Consider the following 15,807-nt stretch of genomic DNA (forward strand, 5'->3'; position numbering starts at 1 on the left):
AGAGCCACGCTTTGTCCAACTCTGCTAGAAAGCTTTTGGGACAGATTGACCAACAGGTTTTAAGCAACAACTTTTTGCTGTGGGTTGGAACTGGCCTCTGCAGGTGCTGCTTAAGACTTTTGCCCTTGGGATGCTTTCCAGTTCCAAGCAGAAGAGCAAATGGAAGAGCAGATGACAGGAAATGCGGTAAGTTGCTTCAGTTAAGGTTTATTGAACAACTGCTCGCTTTGTTTTGCAGACATCTAAGTATAGGTAGGAGGATTACAGGAAATCAAACCCACTTCAGTCTAAATGGTTCAAAGCTACAGTAATTAGCTGGCATCAAAGTAATCTCGGAGGGAGAATAAAAGGAGAGCAGAAAAGAGACTCTGCACATGTTAGCCATGCAAATAAGGCTAAAGCTTGCGCACAAAGCACCGATCTGAACATTTAACAGAGCACAACCTCTCCATATGCGAGGAGCATCATGACTGTATATCTACTTCAAATATTAATAACCCCAGCCGCAATCTATTTTTATTTTAAGGTGGAGATGAGAAGCTGCAATCGTTTTCACGAAAGGGTTGTCCTCTATTTTTTGGTCTGTTTACAGCACTATAGTAATATAAAAACACCTTTCTTAGCCATTTATATATGATTAGATTCAACGCTATATTTGAAGAAAGACTAATTGTTAGGGTCAAGAGAAAGACTTCAAGGATGAATGTCTCCCCATTTTAAAAAAACAGATATTGATTTCAGTTGGCTATGGTATTAGTCACATAAATAATTATCAACAATTGCAACTAAGCTTTGCCTCCAAAGCAAGCTTAGATGTATATTATGTATCATACACATAAATATTTCTAGTGCCCACAGTGTCTGCTTGATTTTCTTCTAAGAAAACTAAAATTTTCTTTCATAGAAGGTATCTAACCGATGCACTTTAACACCCAGCACTCCATATTACAGAATTTTGGGATTTATAGTTTGCTGAACTACTTAGAACTCAGTGCTAGAGACCTCTGTTTCACTTTCCCAAGTGACAGCATAGAATGTAGAAATATTATTTAAACTTTAACCTATAAATAATGCATTGGTGTTACTTTTAAAGAACTCCATTTGCTGCCATTAGTTTCTATTGTTATTTGGAAAGCGCCTTCTTATCCATTACCCACTAAGCAGTGCACTGCTGCCAGACTGCCTTTTAAAAACAAATTAAATCAACTGAAATACAACAATGGTCAAAGCTCTTCCCCCAAAAGGATCCAAACTTTAAAAAGATCTGTTTACAGCTACAAACAGGCCTCCACACTGACAGGTTTTACTTTTGCAGATTTGATTAACATGGTCTCTATAGAAATCTCTAGGTCCTCAGTGCAACTCTGTGTTAACTTGTGCCAGATGTTGAGCCTAAAATTGTTCTGGAGGGCCAAAGAATTCCTAGAATAATGATTTTTCTTGGGGGGGGGGGGGAGATACAGACATTTTTAATTTCCATTAGTTTCCATTTCCACATGGATTCTGCACTGCTAATCTCCACATAAGTGGAAAGCCTACTCTATTTTGGTGATAAAGCTGCTGTCTAAATATTTAAGCTCTATCTTTTCCAGCAGGCCGATGCAGACAATTTTAAATAATTAATTTTGAACTATGGAAATTAAATGTATGGATTTTAATGTGTGATGTTTTCTGTTTTAAACTTATATTTGTGTTCATAATCTATGTGTTCAAAATGTTTTTATGTGTCTTTAGTTATTTATTAAATTTATATTCTGTGTTGTACTTTCCCTGTATCTTGGGGAGAGGTGTTGTTATTGTTCCTGGATTCAGCACCTTGGATAGCACCTTTAAACCTGGATTGAGACTTCATCAGATAGAGCTGGGGAAAATGGTGGAAATTGTCTTCTTTGTGTGGGATTCCGTCTTTAAAGAAGACAGAGAATTTATATACCCCATCACAAAGGATCCTCCCACCCCTAGCTCAACCATCCATAGATGAGACACAAGGCATCATTCTTAAGGCAGACACAACTTGCTTGGGCTCCTTTCCTTTCCCTCCCAATCCCCTTACTCTCAAGGAGACAGAGGGCATTGCTCTTAAGACGATACTATTTTTTCTCATTTCCCTCCCAATCTCCTTACTCTCAGTGACAGAAGTCAAAAACCTACTAGGCACTAGAACTTACTGTAGTTGGTTAAAGAAAAAGGTAAACAAAGTGAAAAAGATTGATAAATGATAGGAAAAACAAAGTGGTGACATTGTGAAACTGCAGTATTCCTAAAGTTTAATTAATTTAAAAACATTACCATGCCAGGCTCATGAAGCAGGATTTTGGGAGCGAAATGCCAATGCTTGGTAGGAGACCGCCTATAGGAACGGCCATTACTCCACATCATTGAAGCAATTCATTACAGGCAAATTTAACAAGTTCCCATCCCATGTTCTTCCCCCCTTTTTTCTCTAGTTTCCACACTATTCATGAGCTCAGAGGACAATTTCTACCCATCTCCTGTCCCCCCCCCCCCCCCCCATTTTTAAACACTTCTAAAACAGTGTCCTGACAAAGCATCATGGATGACTGGTGGAAGCCTGTTTTCATCATTTGAGGGACTCCATGATGCTTCATATCAAGGAACTGTTTTAGAAATGTTTAAAAATGGGGAGAGAGCATTGCATGTGATGAAGCCCTTGGTGCTGCACTAACATGGGAACTGCCAATGGGAGAAAATACCAGCTTTGTGAGCCACAGAGAGAGCATTCCATCTTGTACATCCACAGATCATAGACAACCATAATTTGAAAGGAAAAATACCAAATACTTGATACGTCTCATACTGATTGAATCTGTGAATCAATGCACAAGGTATGCATACCTTGGAAACAAAACTGCTCCAGTTTTACATCAACATTAGTCAATAAACCAAAGGGAGCAAAGTAGACAGCATTTTTGCAAAGCTCATACATACCTCAGCACACACTGGATGGATTCCTATTGTACTGTCCAGAAGATCCTTTGTCATGCCACATTTTATGGCGGCTGCAAATCCCTGGGTGACTTCTCCAGCGTTTGGACCAAGCACATGGAAGCCAATAACACGCATCTAAAGAAGAACAGGAGACAAGAAGAGCCCAATTCAGGCGGCCTGAAATAATTACTTCCTTCCGATTATTGAAGGATTACTAAGTCCCAAGAGAATTGTCACTGATCTCTTTCCAGTCCCATTTTTCTAATTGGTTATTTCCACAAGGGACACATTTTAATTCGATTGGGATAAATTATGAGGATTGAATGCACAACAAAGACTTGCAGAAGAATAGGCCTTTCTTGCCCTAAATATGGAATTCAAAGTTAACATTCAAATTGCTCTTATTTAATTTTTTTAATCAAATGGAAAACAAATTTAGTCTGACAGAAAAGATTAAACTTTAGAAAAAAACTGCTTTCCAGTAATCTTTATATTACTTTTTGTCTATTTCCTAAACAAAAATTCTGGCTTCCAAAAATAACTGTGAGGTGGTTTAGAGGCAAAGCTGAACTACAGCTTAAAAGAGATTTGAAAAGTTACTTTTTTGATTGCAGCTCCCAGAACCCTCCAGCCAGCTTAGCCATGTAATCCAAAAATATACTAAGGGAACTTTTTCAATATCTTATTAAATATCACATTAACCAAAGGGGTTTGAGGAGTAATTTGATTTTGTATTCCTTCATAATAGAAGGTAGGCTGGATGGAGCTTGTGGTCTCTCTCAACTCTATGATTTTCTGACCTCATATCAAACTCATCCATTCATTACTTGTATGTTCTGAAGCAAACTTGGCACAAAACTTCTTCCACCAAAAAAAGAAGGGGATGATATGGGAGGGGGTCTGCCATGCATGAGGAGACCAGGAGAACAGAATAAGGATGCATCTCTACTGTAGCATTAATGCAGTTTGACATCGCTTTAACTGCCATTGCTCAGTAATATTTTTTTTCATGTTAGGAGCAACTTGAGAAACTGCAAATCGCTTCTGGTGTAAGAGAATTGGCACGCTGCAAGGATGTTGTCCAGGGGACACGTGGATGTTTTGATGTCTTACTATCCTTGTGGGAGGCATGGGGAGCTGGAGCTGACAGAGTGAGCTCATTCACGCTCTCCCTGGATTCGAACCTCTGACCTGTCGGTCTTCAGTCCTGCCGGCACAAGGGTTTAACCCATTGACTACCAGGGGCTCCTACTCAATGCTATGTAATCATGAGAGTTGTAATTTTGCAAGATCTTTATCATGCTTTGACAAAGAGTGCTGGTGCCTCATAAACTACAACATGTACGATTGCATAGCATTGAGCCAGTGTCATCCAAAAATGTAACTTTTCCAATCTGGGCAGCAGACCCCAATCTCAGATAGGGTCAGTTCACTCTATTAGAACTGGCCCTTTGTATACGGCATGACTTTGAATAGCAAACCATTTCAAAGCAAAAGGACTACTAGGCATTAATATTTACAGCCACACTGATTCCCAATTGTTTTCAATCTTACTATCATGGCCTCATGACTCCTACAGTTAACAATATATTTTTTTCAGAAAACGTACCTAGGAAAATCAATAATGCCAAGTTTGCTTTAGCAGATCTATGCATAATATTGTTACTTAACTGCTTGACCATCTATGTTTAGATTGGATTATAAAAATAGTGCCTAGGCATTGGACAATAGGCTCAGACTAAAGAAATTATTCATACCATGCTTCTTAAGTATTTGGATTGTATATAGTTCTATATCTGAGAAGCCAATGCTCCCAAGTTCAGGAATCCAGATATGAGATAAATGTCTGAGTAAAGCAAAAGCTGATCAAGATAAGAAAATATGAATGAAAAAACAAGGTGGAAGCCAGAGACATGAACCAAAGAGATTAAGAAGGAGTTCTTTACTTATTCTCTTTAAGCACGCAATTCCTTCACTGTGTTCCAAATTGAATTTCCAAAGTAGTCAGAAATGGTTACAGGGGTCTATTTCTTTCTTTGGATTCCAAACATGACTATGACACGAAAATGATGGCATCAGTGCCTATTAAACAGATATTATCTTGATGGAAGATAAAAGAGAATGCCACTTAATGACTGTGAAGTTTAGCTAAGGTATTATTACACAGTTACAAAGAGAATGTAATTGAGAATTGGATCTGTGGGTGGTTCCCATCTAGCTAATATTTCCAAGGTAACATTTGTCAAGGTGGAGGGAGTTCTTTTATCTAAAATTCAAGGGAAGCTGTACACTGTCATTATCAATTAGATAGCTAAAGGTGACGCAGCAGCCCAGGCATTTGGATCGGGATGTAATGCACCACCTAATGTACAGTTATGTAATGAAATTCATGCTAAATGAACACAAGAACAAGAACTACAAAATTCTCCAGGATGTGGAAAATTGGGGTAAGAACATTTAAGGGTTTGGGTTGTTGTGAGTTTTTTTGGCTGTATGGCCATGTTCCAGAAGCATTCTCTCCTGACGTTTCACCTGCATCTATGGCAGGCATCCACAGAGGTTGTGAGATCTGTTGGAAACTAGGAAAATGGGGTTTATATTTCTGTGGAATAGTGGCCTTGCAGTTTCAGGGTTGGGCTTCTTACCGGATAGGGTAATCCTTTATTGGGAAGCGATTAGTTGGCCCTGATTGCTTCTTGTCTGCATTTCCCCTGTTTTTGAGAGTTATTCTTTATTTACTGTTTATGATTTTAGAGTTTTTAATGCTGGTCTGGAAGTCAGACCTTGAAACTGCTAGGCTATTGAATGCTAATGAAGGTGGTCAATTGAAACATTCACACCTCAAACAAACAAGAGTTCTTTCTCCCACCCTGGATATTCCACAGACATATAAACCCCATTTTCCTAGTTTCCAAAAGACCTCACAACCTCTGAGGATGCCTGCCATAGATGCAGGTGAAATGTCAGGAGAGAATGCTTCTGGAACATGGCCATACAGACCAGAAAACACACAACAACCCAGTGATTCCAACCATGAAAGCTTTTGACAATACATTTAAAGGTTTACTAAATGTCAGGATTACCTTCTCTGGAATAAGGCAGATGATCTTCGCATAGCATTTGTTGTTGTCCCGGGATGGGACAGTCCATTCCAGTGGCCAGAAGTAACTATGGTAAATCTATGAATGCAAAATTGTACTGAATGAAGTGTTTTGCTCCTTAAATATATTCATTTCACTTTTTAAAAAACTGCCTGCTCAACAGAGTCTCCTCGGTAATGGTACAAGTGTACAAGGATAGTAAAAATGCAAACTACAACAAAACAATGATACAGGTTGAATATCCCTTATCAGGAATACCAAAATCTGAAACACTTGAAAATCCTATGTTGTCCAGAGGAGTGGCTTGCTGATGTTTCTGGAAGCCAGAGCATACAACCCCCTCTTGCGCCAGCTCCACTGGCTGCCAGTCTGCTACCAAGCACAATTCAAAGTGCTGGCTTTAGCCTATAAAGCCCTAAATGGTTATGGCCCAGCTTACCTGTCTGAGTGTATCTCACTGTATGATCCACCTCAGAGACTAAGATCATTGGTGGTGGCCCTGCTCTCAATCCCACCCCGCTTGCAAGCGTGACTGGTAGGGACAAGAGACAGGGCCTTCTCAGTGATGGCCCTTTGTTAATGGAACTCCCTCCCTAGTGAAATTGGATCCACTTCCTCTCTCCTGACCTTTAGGAAAAAACTAAAACCATGGCTGTGGGAACAAGCTTTTGGTCAGTAAGCAGCACAGTAAGAAACTACAAATAATGGAATGATGACTTGGATTGGCCATGGAATATGATTTGGATTTTGTGATTTTAACTGATGTTTTAATGTTTATGTTTTTAATTGTGTTGATTTCAATGCAGTTGTTTATTTACCGATATGTACATGTAAATATGGCACTGAATTTTGCCTTTGTGAGGCCGAATGTGGTTGGCAAATAAATAAATAAATAAATTAGTTAATAAACTTTTTGGGTTGTTGTAGGTTTTTTCGGGCGATATGGCCATGTTCTAGAGTTCTCTAGAACATGGCCATATCGCCCGAAAAAACCTACAACAACCCAGGGATTCTGGCCATGAAAGCCTTTGACAATACAATAAACTTTTTATTTTTTTTATTTTTGTTACTTTTCCTAAAAATAATGCAGCTTTTAAATGGAAGCAAAATGTTTTAAATCATGAAGAAAACCTCAAAATGCCCCCAAATAACCTTTTTTTAAAATCCCAAAAAAGTAAGAAGGAAAAATAGGTAAATGTTACTGACTGAATAAACTTGTCATATATATGTGGCATCTCAGTTACTTTACTATAACGGGAAAACAATGCAGTCCCCCTATCTGCAGGGGATATGTCCTGGACTCTGTATGGATATATAGAATCACAGAAAAAGTGAACCCTATTGAAATGAAGGACTTATGGACTGTCAGGGTCTGCAATAGAGATGAAGATGAAGGGCTGCCAGGCCTAGCATCTGAGTCAGTCGAAAGCAGGGAACAACAACAACAGCTGCAGCCTGACACTGAGGAAGCTACCCCTGCAGTGCAGGACCAAATGCCTCAGGCAAGTGGGACTCAGGATCAGGAGAGCAATGAGGCAGAGTTAAGTATCCCAGAAAGACTGCAACTGAGTACTCATGTTATTCAGCTGCATAGATCTGCCCGGTTGGCACAGAGAAGGGCCAACAGGTGAGAGCACTTGTGATATAGAGCATAAAGCATGGCAGTTTGGATTTGGTCTTTGCTGGGAGCAATGTTTGGAACCTATTAAAGTTTGGAGCTCTGTTGGATGACTTTGTGTGCCTTATTGTGTATTAGATCTTGACTTTGGATTATGTATAGTTTGGATGTGTTGGTGAGGATCTTTGGACTGGACTATTGACTACGCCTTCTGGATTATCCCTGAATAGCTTGTTATTTAAAAACCTACGTACCTCAATATTTTTTACTCCATATTTCTCTATTGCTTTTTCTTCAGAATAACCACATGCACCATATTCCATAGGTGTGAATACTGTGGTGGGAACATTCACATAATCACACTGTCAAGAGAAAAAAAACAGAATTCTGTAAGTATCACAGATCTTTGCACTATCAGGATCAAGCTGACATCTGACAAAAGCCCTAACAGAGGAAACATAGCATTTTAGCATTCTAAATAACAAGGGGAGCCAACAACAGTAGCACTATAGACAAGTGGCCTCCCACTCTCATTTCCCGGAGAGATAGGGATTGTGACAGTAGGGTTGAAATGAACATGCTTATCACTAACCACAGCAATGGGAAAATAGCCATAAAACAGAAGGGAAGGTTTACATGATGTCATCCATCATGTAAACAAGAATGTGTGGGATGGGATGTGGCAACAGCTTACATTGTTTTGATTGGGTGGGGATAGTTCACAATCTACCATTAGGTTCAACCAAAACCACAGCCCGAAAAAACCTACAACAACCCACTGGAGGATGAGAGTTTGTCACTTTCATATCTATTGCTCACACTGTCTTCTGGAAATTGCATTCAGTATAATCTCAAGAACGTGAGCTCTCAAAGTTAAGAGCAATGACAGCGTGTGGTGAAACTTACAGAGCGATATTAAATTAACAAAAGGGTTTGATCAGTTCAAAACTCTCACTGATAAAAAAGCAATTTCTCTCAATTAATGAGGCAACCATTTTGTGGATGATACTACATATTTAGTACCTTTTGGAATGCCTATTTGTAATGTAAAGGTCAGCTGCAAACTTCAAGGAGATGCCTCTTTCCATATATATTCCAAAATTTGGCAAACATGCCCTCCATATCCCAAGGATGGAGGGTCAGATGTATAACATCTCCTGGAGGAAATTGTGCCTTCTGATTCCCAATTGCTAATCATTCCTGGGCTAAATCTAGCTTTCCCAACCTGGATTCTTCCAGATATTTCAGGTAGTTCCTGATATTCCCATGGACCACACTGCTTGGGCGGATGTGCAGTTGTGGACCAAAGCACTCAAAGTTGTGGGGATTTGTAAAGAGACATGATGTAGTGGGTTGACTGGAAAGACATGTGTTGTCAGCTGATTGGCTGAGCATTCCAGGAGCCAGAGTTCTGATAGGCCGCTGTCTATGGCTTGCTGCTGAGACAAACTGTTTTAACTGCCATTTTTCATCTCAGAGAGTGAAAAGAGCGCTGACTGAAAACAGCCAGGAAGGAAATGGCTGCCAACTCTCTGAAGCCTGATTATTTCTAAGGCATGAAGCATATTTTAAAGACTGTTTAAAAAGGACTGTTTATTCCCTCTGTTCTCTGTGTGAATTCAGAGAGACTGCTCTATATATTGTTGCCCTGTTTGATCTTTTGAATTGAAGATACTGTTACTTGTTACACATGCCCGAGTGACACTTTATTATACTGCAGGGTATATCTTGGTTCAGAAACTGTGGTAAAGCTTCTGTTAATTTACATTTACAACCCCCAACAAAAGTGACCCAAGACTGGTCTAAGTTAATATTTGTTGCAATACATATATGCCTCATCTTAAAAGCATACATGAAAAATATTCATTTTCAAAATAACTCCCAGAATCCCCTAGCTAACATGGCTACTTTCTGGAAATTGTAAGTCTAACAGTTTTGAACAGAATTTGGAGACACTAAGATTTTTTAAAATTGTCATTATTTATTTGGCTTCAGAACCATTGGTTTAATGTGATTTATTAATTAACTGTGAACCAACTACTTCCTTACCTTCTTCTTTGATCCACCATAAAGCCTCAGTGCTAGCAGCCTACCCGCCTGAATTGCCACTGGGGTGAGCTCTAGTTTGCCTTCCAACACATCACCAATGGCATAGATATATGGCACGTTAGTTTGCTCCACATCATTGACAGGGATTTTTCCAGTTCTAAAGGATTGCATTAAGAGGGGGGAAGAGAAAAGGATAGGACATTATGAGAACTATAGGTTGTATATTAAAATATCAGAATGTTGTTAAAATTAGTCTATGTTACCATCCCTAGAGGAAACAACATCACCCCTGTATGTAACAGGCTTTGTAATTTGAACAAAATGGTCTAGGATGCTGGGAGGCCGGGGTTCAAATCCCTGCTTGGTCATAGAAATCCACTGCATGACATTGGGGAAAGTCATGCTCTCTCAGCCTCAGAAGAAGGCAAGGGCAAACCCCCTCTGAACCAATCTTGCCAAGAAACACCCAAGATAGGTATGCATTAAGATCATCATAAGCCAAAATTGACTTGAAGGAACATAACTGCTGATCCTGATTGAATTGCACAGTCTTGTTTATAAGCCTTCGACAAAACAGGTCTAACATTTGAGGCAACAAAATGTGTGTTGGCCAGTACTATCATCTGACAGTGATCCAAACTTAGTTCCTTATTTGTATGATAGCACCTACATTTCAGAACACCCCCACCACCCCCTTATTGCTTAACAAGAATCAGCATCTATTGCAGTGTTTCTCACCTGGGGATTGGGACCTCTGGGGGGGGGGTGTGAGTCGCAAAGGGATGTCAGAGAGGTTGTTAAAGATTATCAAGAAACACAGTATTTTCTGTTGGTCATGGGGGTTCTGTGTGAGAAGTTTGGCCCAATTCTATCATTGGTGGGGTTCAGAAAGCTCTTTGATTGTAGGTGAACTATAAATCCCAGCAACGATAACTCCCAAATATCAAGGTCTATTTTCCCCAAACTCCACCAGTATTCACATTTGGGCATATTGAGTATTTGCGCCAAGTTAGGTCCAGACCCATCATTGTTTGAGTCATTAGTGCTCTCTGGATGTAGGTGAACTACAATTCCAAAACTCAAGGTCAATGCCCACCAAACCCTTCCACTATTTTCTGTTAGTCATGGGAGTTGTGTGGGCAAGGTTTTGTTGAATTCCATCATTGGTGGAGTTCCGAGTGCTCTTTGATTGTAGGTTGACTATAAATCCCAGCAACTACAAGTCCCAAATGACAAAATCAATCCCCCATCCCAACCTCACCAGTATTCAAATTTGAGCATATCGGGTATTTGTGCCAAATTTGGTCCAGTGAATGAAAATACATTCTGCATATCAAATATTTACATTATGATTCATAACAGTAGCAAAATTACAGTTGTGGAGTAGCAACGAAAATAATTTTATGATTAGGGGTCACCACAATATGAGGAATTGTATTAAGGGGTCGCAGCATTAGGAAGGTTGAGAAACACTGATCTATTGGATGTTTTAGATCTGGTTTGATGACATGTTTCTTTGCTCAGGCTTTTTCTTCTCTCTGGGTTTCAAACCTGCTGGATGCTGTTTTCTTCTGAGGTCTACTCCTGTATATCATGAAACAATTTTTGCTATCAGTGAAAGGTTTTGTGCGTGTTTCATTTTTTGCTAAAGATGTTCAGTTATTTGAACATCAGTCAGGCATAACTTTGCCTGTCAGGTCACACTATTCTGCAGAATACTGCAGTGAGATACAAACTGAATAAAAAGAGAAGGGGTTATTAGAGATACTATGGCAGGATTTCTTTGCCTTTAACATGTGAGCAGAAGTCTCCGAAGCTTCATTTCTGCAGCGCTGTGACAAAAGAAGCCGCATTTTTCAAATTCACCTCTTGATGTAACCCCATCCTGCATTGAAACTGACAACAGAATGGAGCACAAAGGCTCCATTTCACAGTAGCAACTAATATGAAGATTTTTTTTTTATTTCATGCAATCGGCAGCAAGATGATGCAGACACTTTGATTGCCAGAATGTTAATCGCTACCATTTCAATTATGGCAAAGTTTGCCCTTTTGGCTCATTCAGTAATGAGAAGCTATATATGAAAGCATTCCTCCTCCTTCCAAGAGAAATGTGTTAGAGGGGAAATTTATACCTCCCTGACAAATTAAATCCTTTAAGTCTATGAGATTGATGTTGCAAAAACACAAACCATACAGAAGCAGTAATTAGACGGCCAAGAGATTTAGCCTTACTTTTCATTGATCTTCACTCCAACTTTCTCCAAGCCAATTTTTCTTGTGCAGGCATCCCTTCCTATGGCCAGCAATACCTGCAGAACATCAGCACTTTGTGTTAGGAGGCTGGCTTTGTTTCATTCTGATGTTTTGCGATAAGATTCATTATATTGCATTGAGATAACTTCGAGGAAATCTTTTCAAAGATACAGCATCCACAGAACTAATTATAATGTGAAGTGTATATGAGAGAGGTTCACACAGCTCTGACACACAAACAATAATCATAGCATTGCAATCCTAGAGAAATAGCAAAGTGGCAATTGTCTGTCCTTCAGACAATTATGCAGGCTGCTGTTTTGTTACAATTGTATGAATAAATGAAAAGAGCTACAGCCCAATTCTTAGTCCCCATATATTTTCCACACAACATAGTTGCATACACACACAGAGAAACAAAATAACAACTTCTCCTTGTATAAAGGAAAACTAAGCATGTAAAACAGCATTTCTCAACATGGGGGGGGGGGGGGGTTGGGACCCCTAGGGGGTTGCAATGGGGGCGGATTCAGAGGGGTCGCCAAAGAACATCAGAAAACACACATTTCTGATGGTCTTTGGAACCCCTTTAGCAGAGAATGCTGAAGATCTCTCCGCCTGTTCTTCTCTTCTTTTTGGAAACAGACAGTGAATCCTCCCACCAAAAGCCCTCCTCCTGCTGTGACTGTAGGTGACCTATAAAGCCCAGCACCTACAATTCCCATATGTCAATGTCTATTTTCCCCAAACTGCACCACATTTGGGCATATTGAGTATATGTACCAAGTCTCGTCCAGATCTCCACACTGTGGACTCCAGAGAGTCCACAGTGGACTCCAGAGAGCACTGTGGACTCCAGAGAGTCCACAGTGCTCTCTGGGTGTAGGTGAACTACAACTCCAAAACTCAAGGTCGATGCCCACCAAACCCTTCCAGTATTTTCTGTTGGTCATGAGAATTCTGGGTGCCAAGTTTGATTCAATTCCATCATTGATGGAATTCAGAATGCTCTTTGATTGTAGGTTAACTATAAATCCCAGCAAATACAACTCCCAAATGACAAAATCAACCCTCTCCCCAATCCCACCAGTATTCAAATTTGGGCATATTGGGTATTTCTGTCATATTTGGTCCAGTGAATGAAAATACATTCTGCATATCAGATATTTACATTACTATTCATAACAGTAGCAAAATTACAGTTATGAAGTAGCAATGAAATAATTTTTTGGATGGGAGTCATCACAAAATGAGGAACTGTATTAAGGGGTTGCGGCATTAGGAAGGTTGAGAACCACTGCTGTAAAGTTTGCAAAGTCATTGGTGTAGTTTAACTGATATAATAAGATCAATGCATATTATTTACCGTGTTATATTCCCCTTGAAATATTTCAGAACCCTCTGTAGCATGAGCTGTGACTTTTAGTAGTCCAGGAGTTCCTTTCTTGATCTGTTCAATCTGCAAAAGGAAAATATGAAAATTATTCATATGGGAGAAGCAGATAGATTTGTCCATATCACCAAAACAGACGTTTATTTTCACTCTTCTATCACCTAATATTAGAATACAGTAGAGTCTTGTTTATCCAAACAGGTTGGCAGAACATTGGATAAGTGAAAATGTTGGATAATAAGGAGGGTTTAAGGAAAAGCCTATTAAACGTCAAATTATGTGATTTTACAAATTAAACACCAAAACATCATGATCTATGACAAATCAACAGAAAAATCAGTTCGATACATGGTAACATTATGTAGAAATTACTGTATTTACAAATTTAGCACCAAAACATTGCAATGTATTGAAACAGTTGTGGATCTGGGCTGGAGACAGATTGTGTTCGATAATGCAGAAAGTTGGATGAGCGAAGGTTGGATAAGCAAGACTCTACTGTACTTTGATTCTGAACCTATCAAATCCTTCAAAAGGTACACTGTTTGGACTAAATTCCTGGAACGATAGCGAAGAGTGAAAACCCAGCAGTTTAAATTCCTGCACAGCAAGTCATTGAACTAGATGGTTCTTGTGATCTCTCCCAACATTATTATTCTACGATTCTAAATATAAAGAGAACCAATGTCCAAATTTGTGCTGGGCCACCACCAAAATTACTAAGATCCAAAATTATTCACATTTAACCTCAGGATGTGCTTGTATGAACATTTCAGGAGAACATCTCAGACATAATGGGGGTAACCATGTCCACCATTTGGATGCCTCCTTTGCCTGTGTATAAATTAAGTACCACTTGAGGTGGGAGATCTAATGTTAATATCAAAAAGATAATAGGTTAGTAGAGCTGAAATCTTCTCCACGGTGTCCTTCCACAGAGCCAGATGTATATGACCAAGTCAGCAGGAAAAAAACAGAAGCATTACAACATCTATGGCAGTAAAAATACAATTTATTGTCGAAGGCTTTCATGGCCAGAATCACTGGATTGTTGTATGGCCATGTTCCAGAAGCATTATCTCCTAACGTTTCACCTGCATCTATGGCAGGAATCCTCAGAGGTTGTGAGGCCTGTTGGAAACTAGGCAAATGGGGTTTATATATCTGTGAAATGTCCAGGGTGGGAGAAAGAACTCTTGTCAGTTTGAGGCAAGTGTGAATGTTGCAATTGGCCACATTAAATAGCATTTAATGGCCTTGAAGTTTACAAAGTCTGGCTTCTTACTGCCCGGGGGAATCCTTTGTTGGAAGGTGATTTGTTGGTCCTGATTGTTTCTTGTCTGGAATTCCCCTGTTTTTGAGTGTTATTCTTTATTTACTGTTATGATCCAATAAAAATGCAATTTACTGCCTTTTCATGAGGCCCTAAATATAAGCTGCCTCAGATGGGAGCATCACTCTGGTAACAGGGATACTAAAATGGGATGCACACATGATCACTAAATTTTCCAGATTACGTCACCTTCAACTTTATATGTGAATTGGGGAAGCAGACCCTTGATGAAACAAGGGTAGATGCCCCCAATCACACTCAGTTTGACCTTGATATCAGTATGGAATGACTACAAAAGGAAAAGACAAACCTGTTATATATATAGAGGATTTTAACAAAAAGCTCTAAATTGACACCACATGCTTCAATACAATCTTCAGAGAAAAATAATAATGGCTATATGGGACTTGAGAGATATAAGCTGCGAGGCGGGTGCACTTAAGCATTCCTCAGTGTTAACCTCATACATAGTGTGCGAAGTCTTGCTGTTGACAAATCAATACATCATTTTTATGACAACTATATGAGAGTTCTTTTAGAACATCACTGCGTAAGAAATGAATATAATAAAGTAAGGTTGCTGCCTTCACCATCGATTTATGCTACAGCATCCAGATTCAAACACAAAGACCACAGAAGCTGAGAGAAGCCCAGTTTTTTAGAAAAATTAGAATATTTAAAGGTTATTAACAAATGGAAATGCCACTTTGAGAGTACAAACTAGCACACTTCCTGTAATGAAAGCCCTTTAATCACACAAAATGCTGAGTGCCTTGGCCAAAAGGAATGCCTGAATCTTTGTGGCAGAAAAAGCTTTAGCAACTATAATTTCTGCGGTCACTAAACTCATCAAAAACTTCCTTCCTGACTTGTAGATCACCCAGTACTTCCTATTGTTTAGTCCATTTTACATAGCATTACCTGCTTTCCCTAAACCAGTGTTTCTCAACCTGAGGGGGATGGGGGTCACTAGGGGGTGTCAGAGGGGTCACCAAAGACTATCAGAAAACACAGTACTTTCTGTTGGTCATGGGGGTTCTGTGTGGGAAGTTGGGCCCAATTCTATCATTGGTAGGGTTCAGAATACTCTTTGATAGTAGATGAGCTA

The 15,807-nt window shown here is 39.5% G+C and overlaps 1 protein-coding gene across 1 annotated transcript in view; it reads right to left on the bottom strand.

Moving 5' to 3' along the window:
- The window catches only part of TXNRD1 (thioredoxin reductase 1), an 89,994-nt gene that overhangs the window by 4,747 nt on the left and 69,440 nt on the right, over positions 1–15,807 (bottom strand). Inside the window, exons 12-17 of the mRNA XM_060776901.2 lie at positions 13,340–13,432; positions 11,953–12,029; positions 9,718–9,874; positions 7,923–8,030; positions 6,033–6,128; positions 2,950–3,084 (exon numbers count right to left, since the gene is read on the bottom strand). Of these exons, the coding sequence (XP_060632884.2) occupies positions 2,950–3,084; positions 6,033–6,128; positions 7,923–8,030; positions 9,718–9,874; positions 11,953–12,029; positions 13,340–13,432 (666 nt within the window). The remainder of the gene's footprint in view (positions 1–2,949; positions 3,085–6,032; positions 6,129–7,922; positions 8,031–9,717; positions 9,875–11,952; positions 12,030–13,339; positions 13,433–15,807) is intronic.

The sequence above is a fragment of the Anolis sagrei genome, chromosome 5 (assembly GCF_037176765.1).
Source record: "Anolis sagrei isolate rAnoSag1 chromosome 5, rAnoSag1.mat, whole genome shotgun sequence".
NCBI classification, from domain to species: Eukaryota; Metazoa; Chordata; class Lepidosauria; order Squamata; family Dactyloidae; genus Anolis; species Anolis sagrei.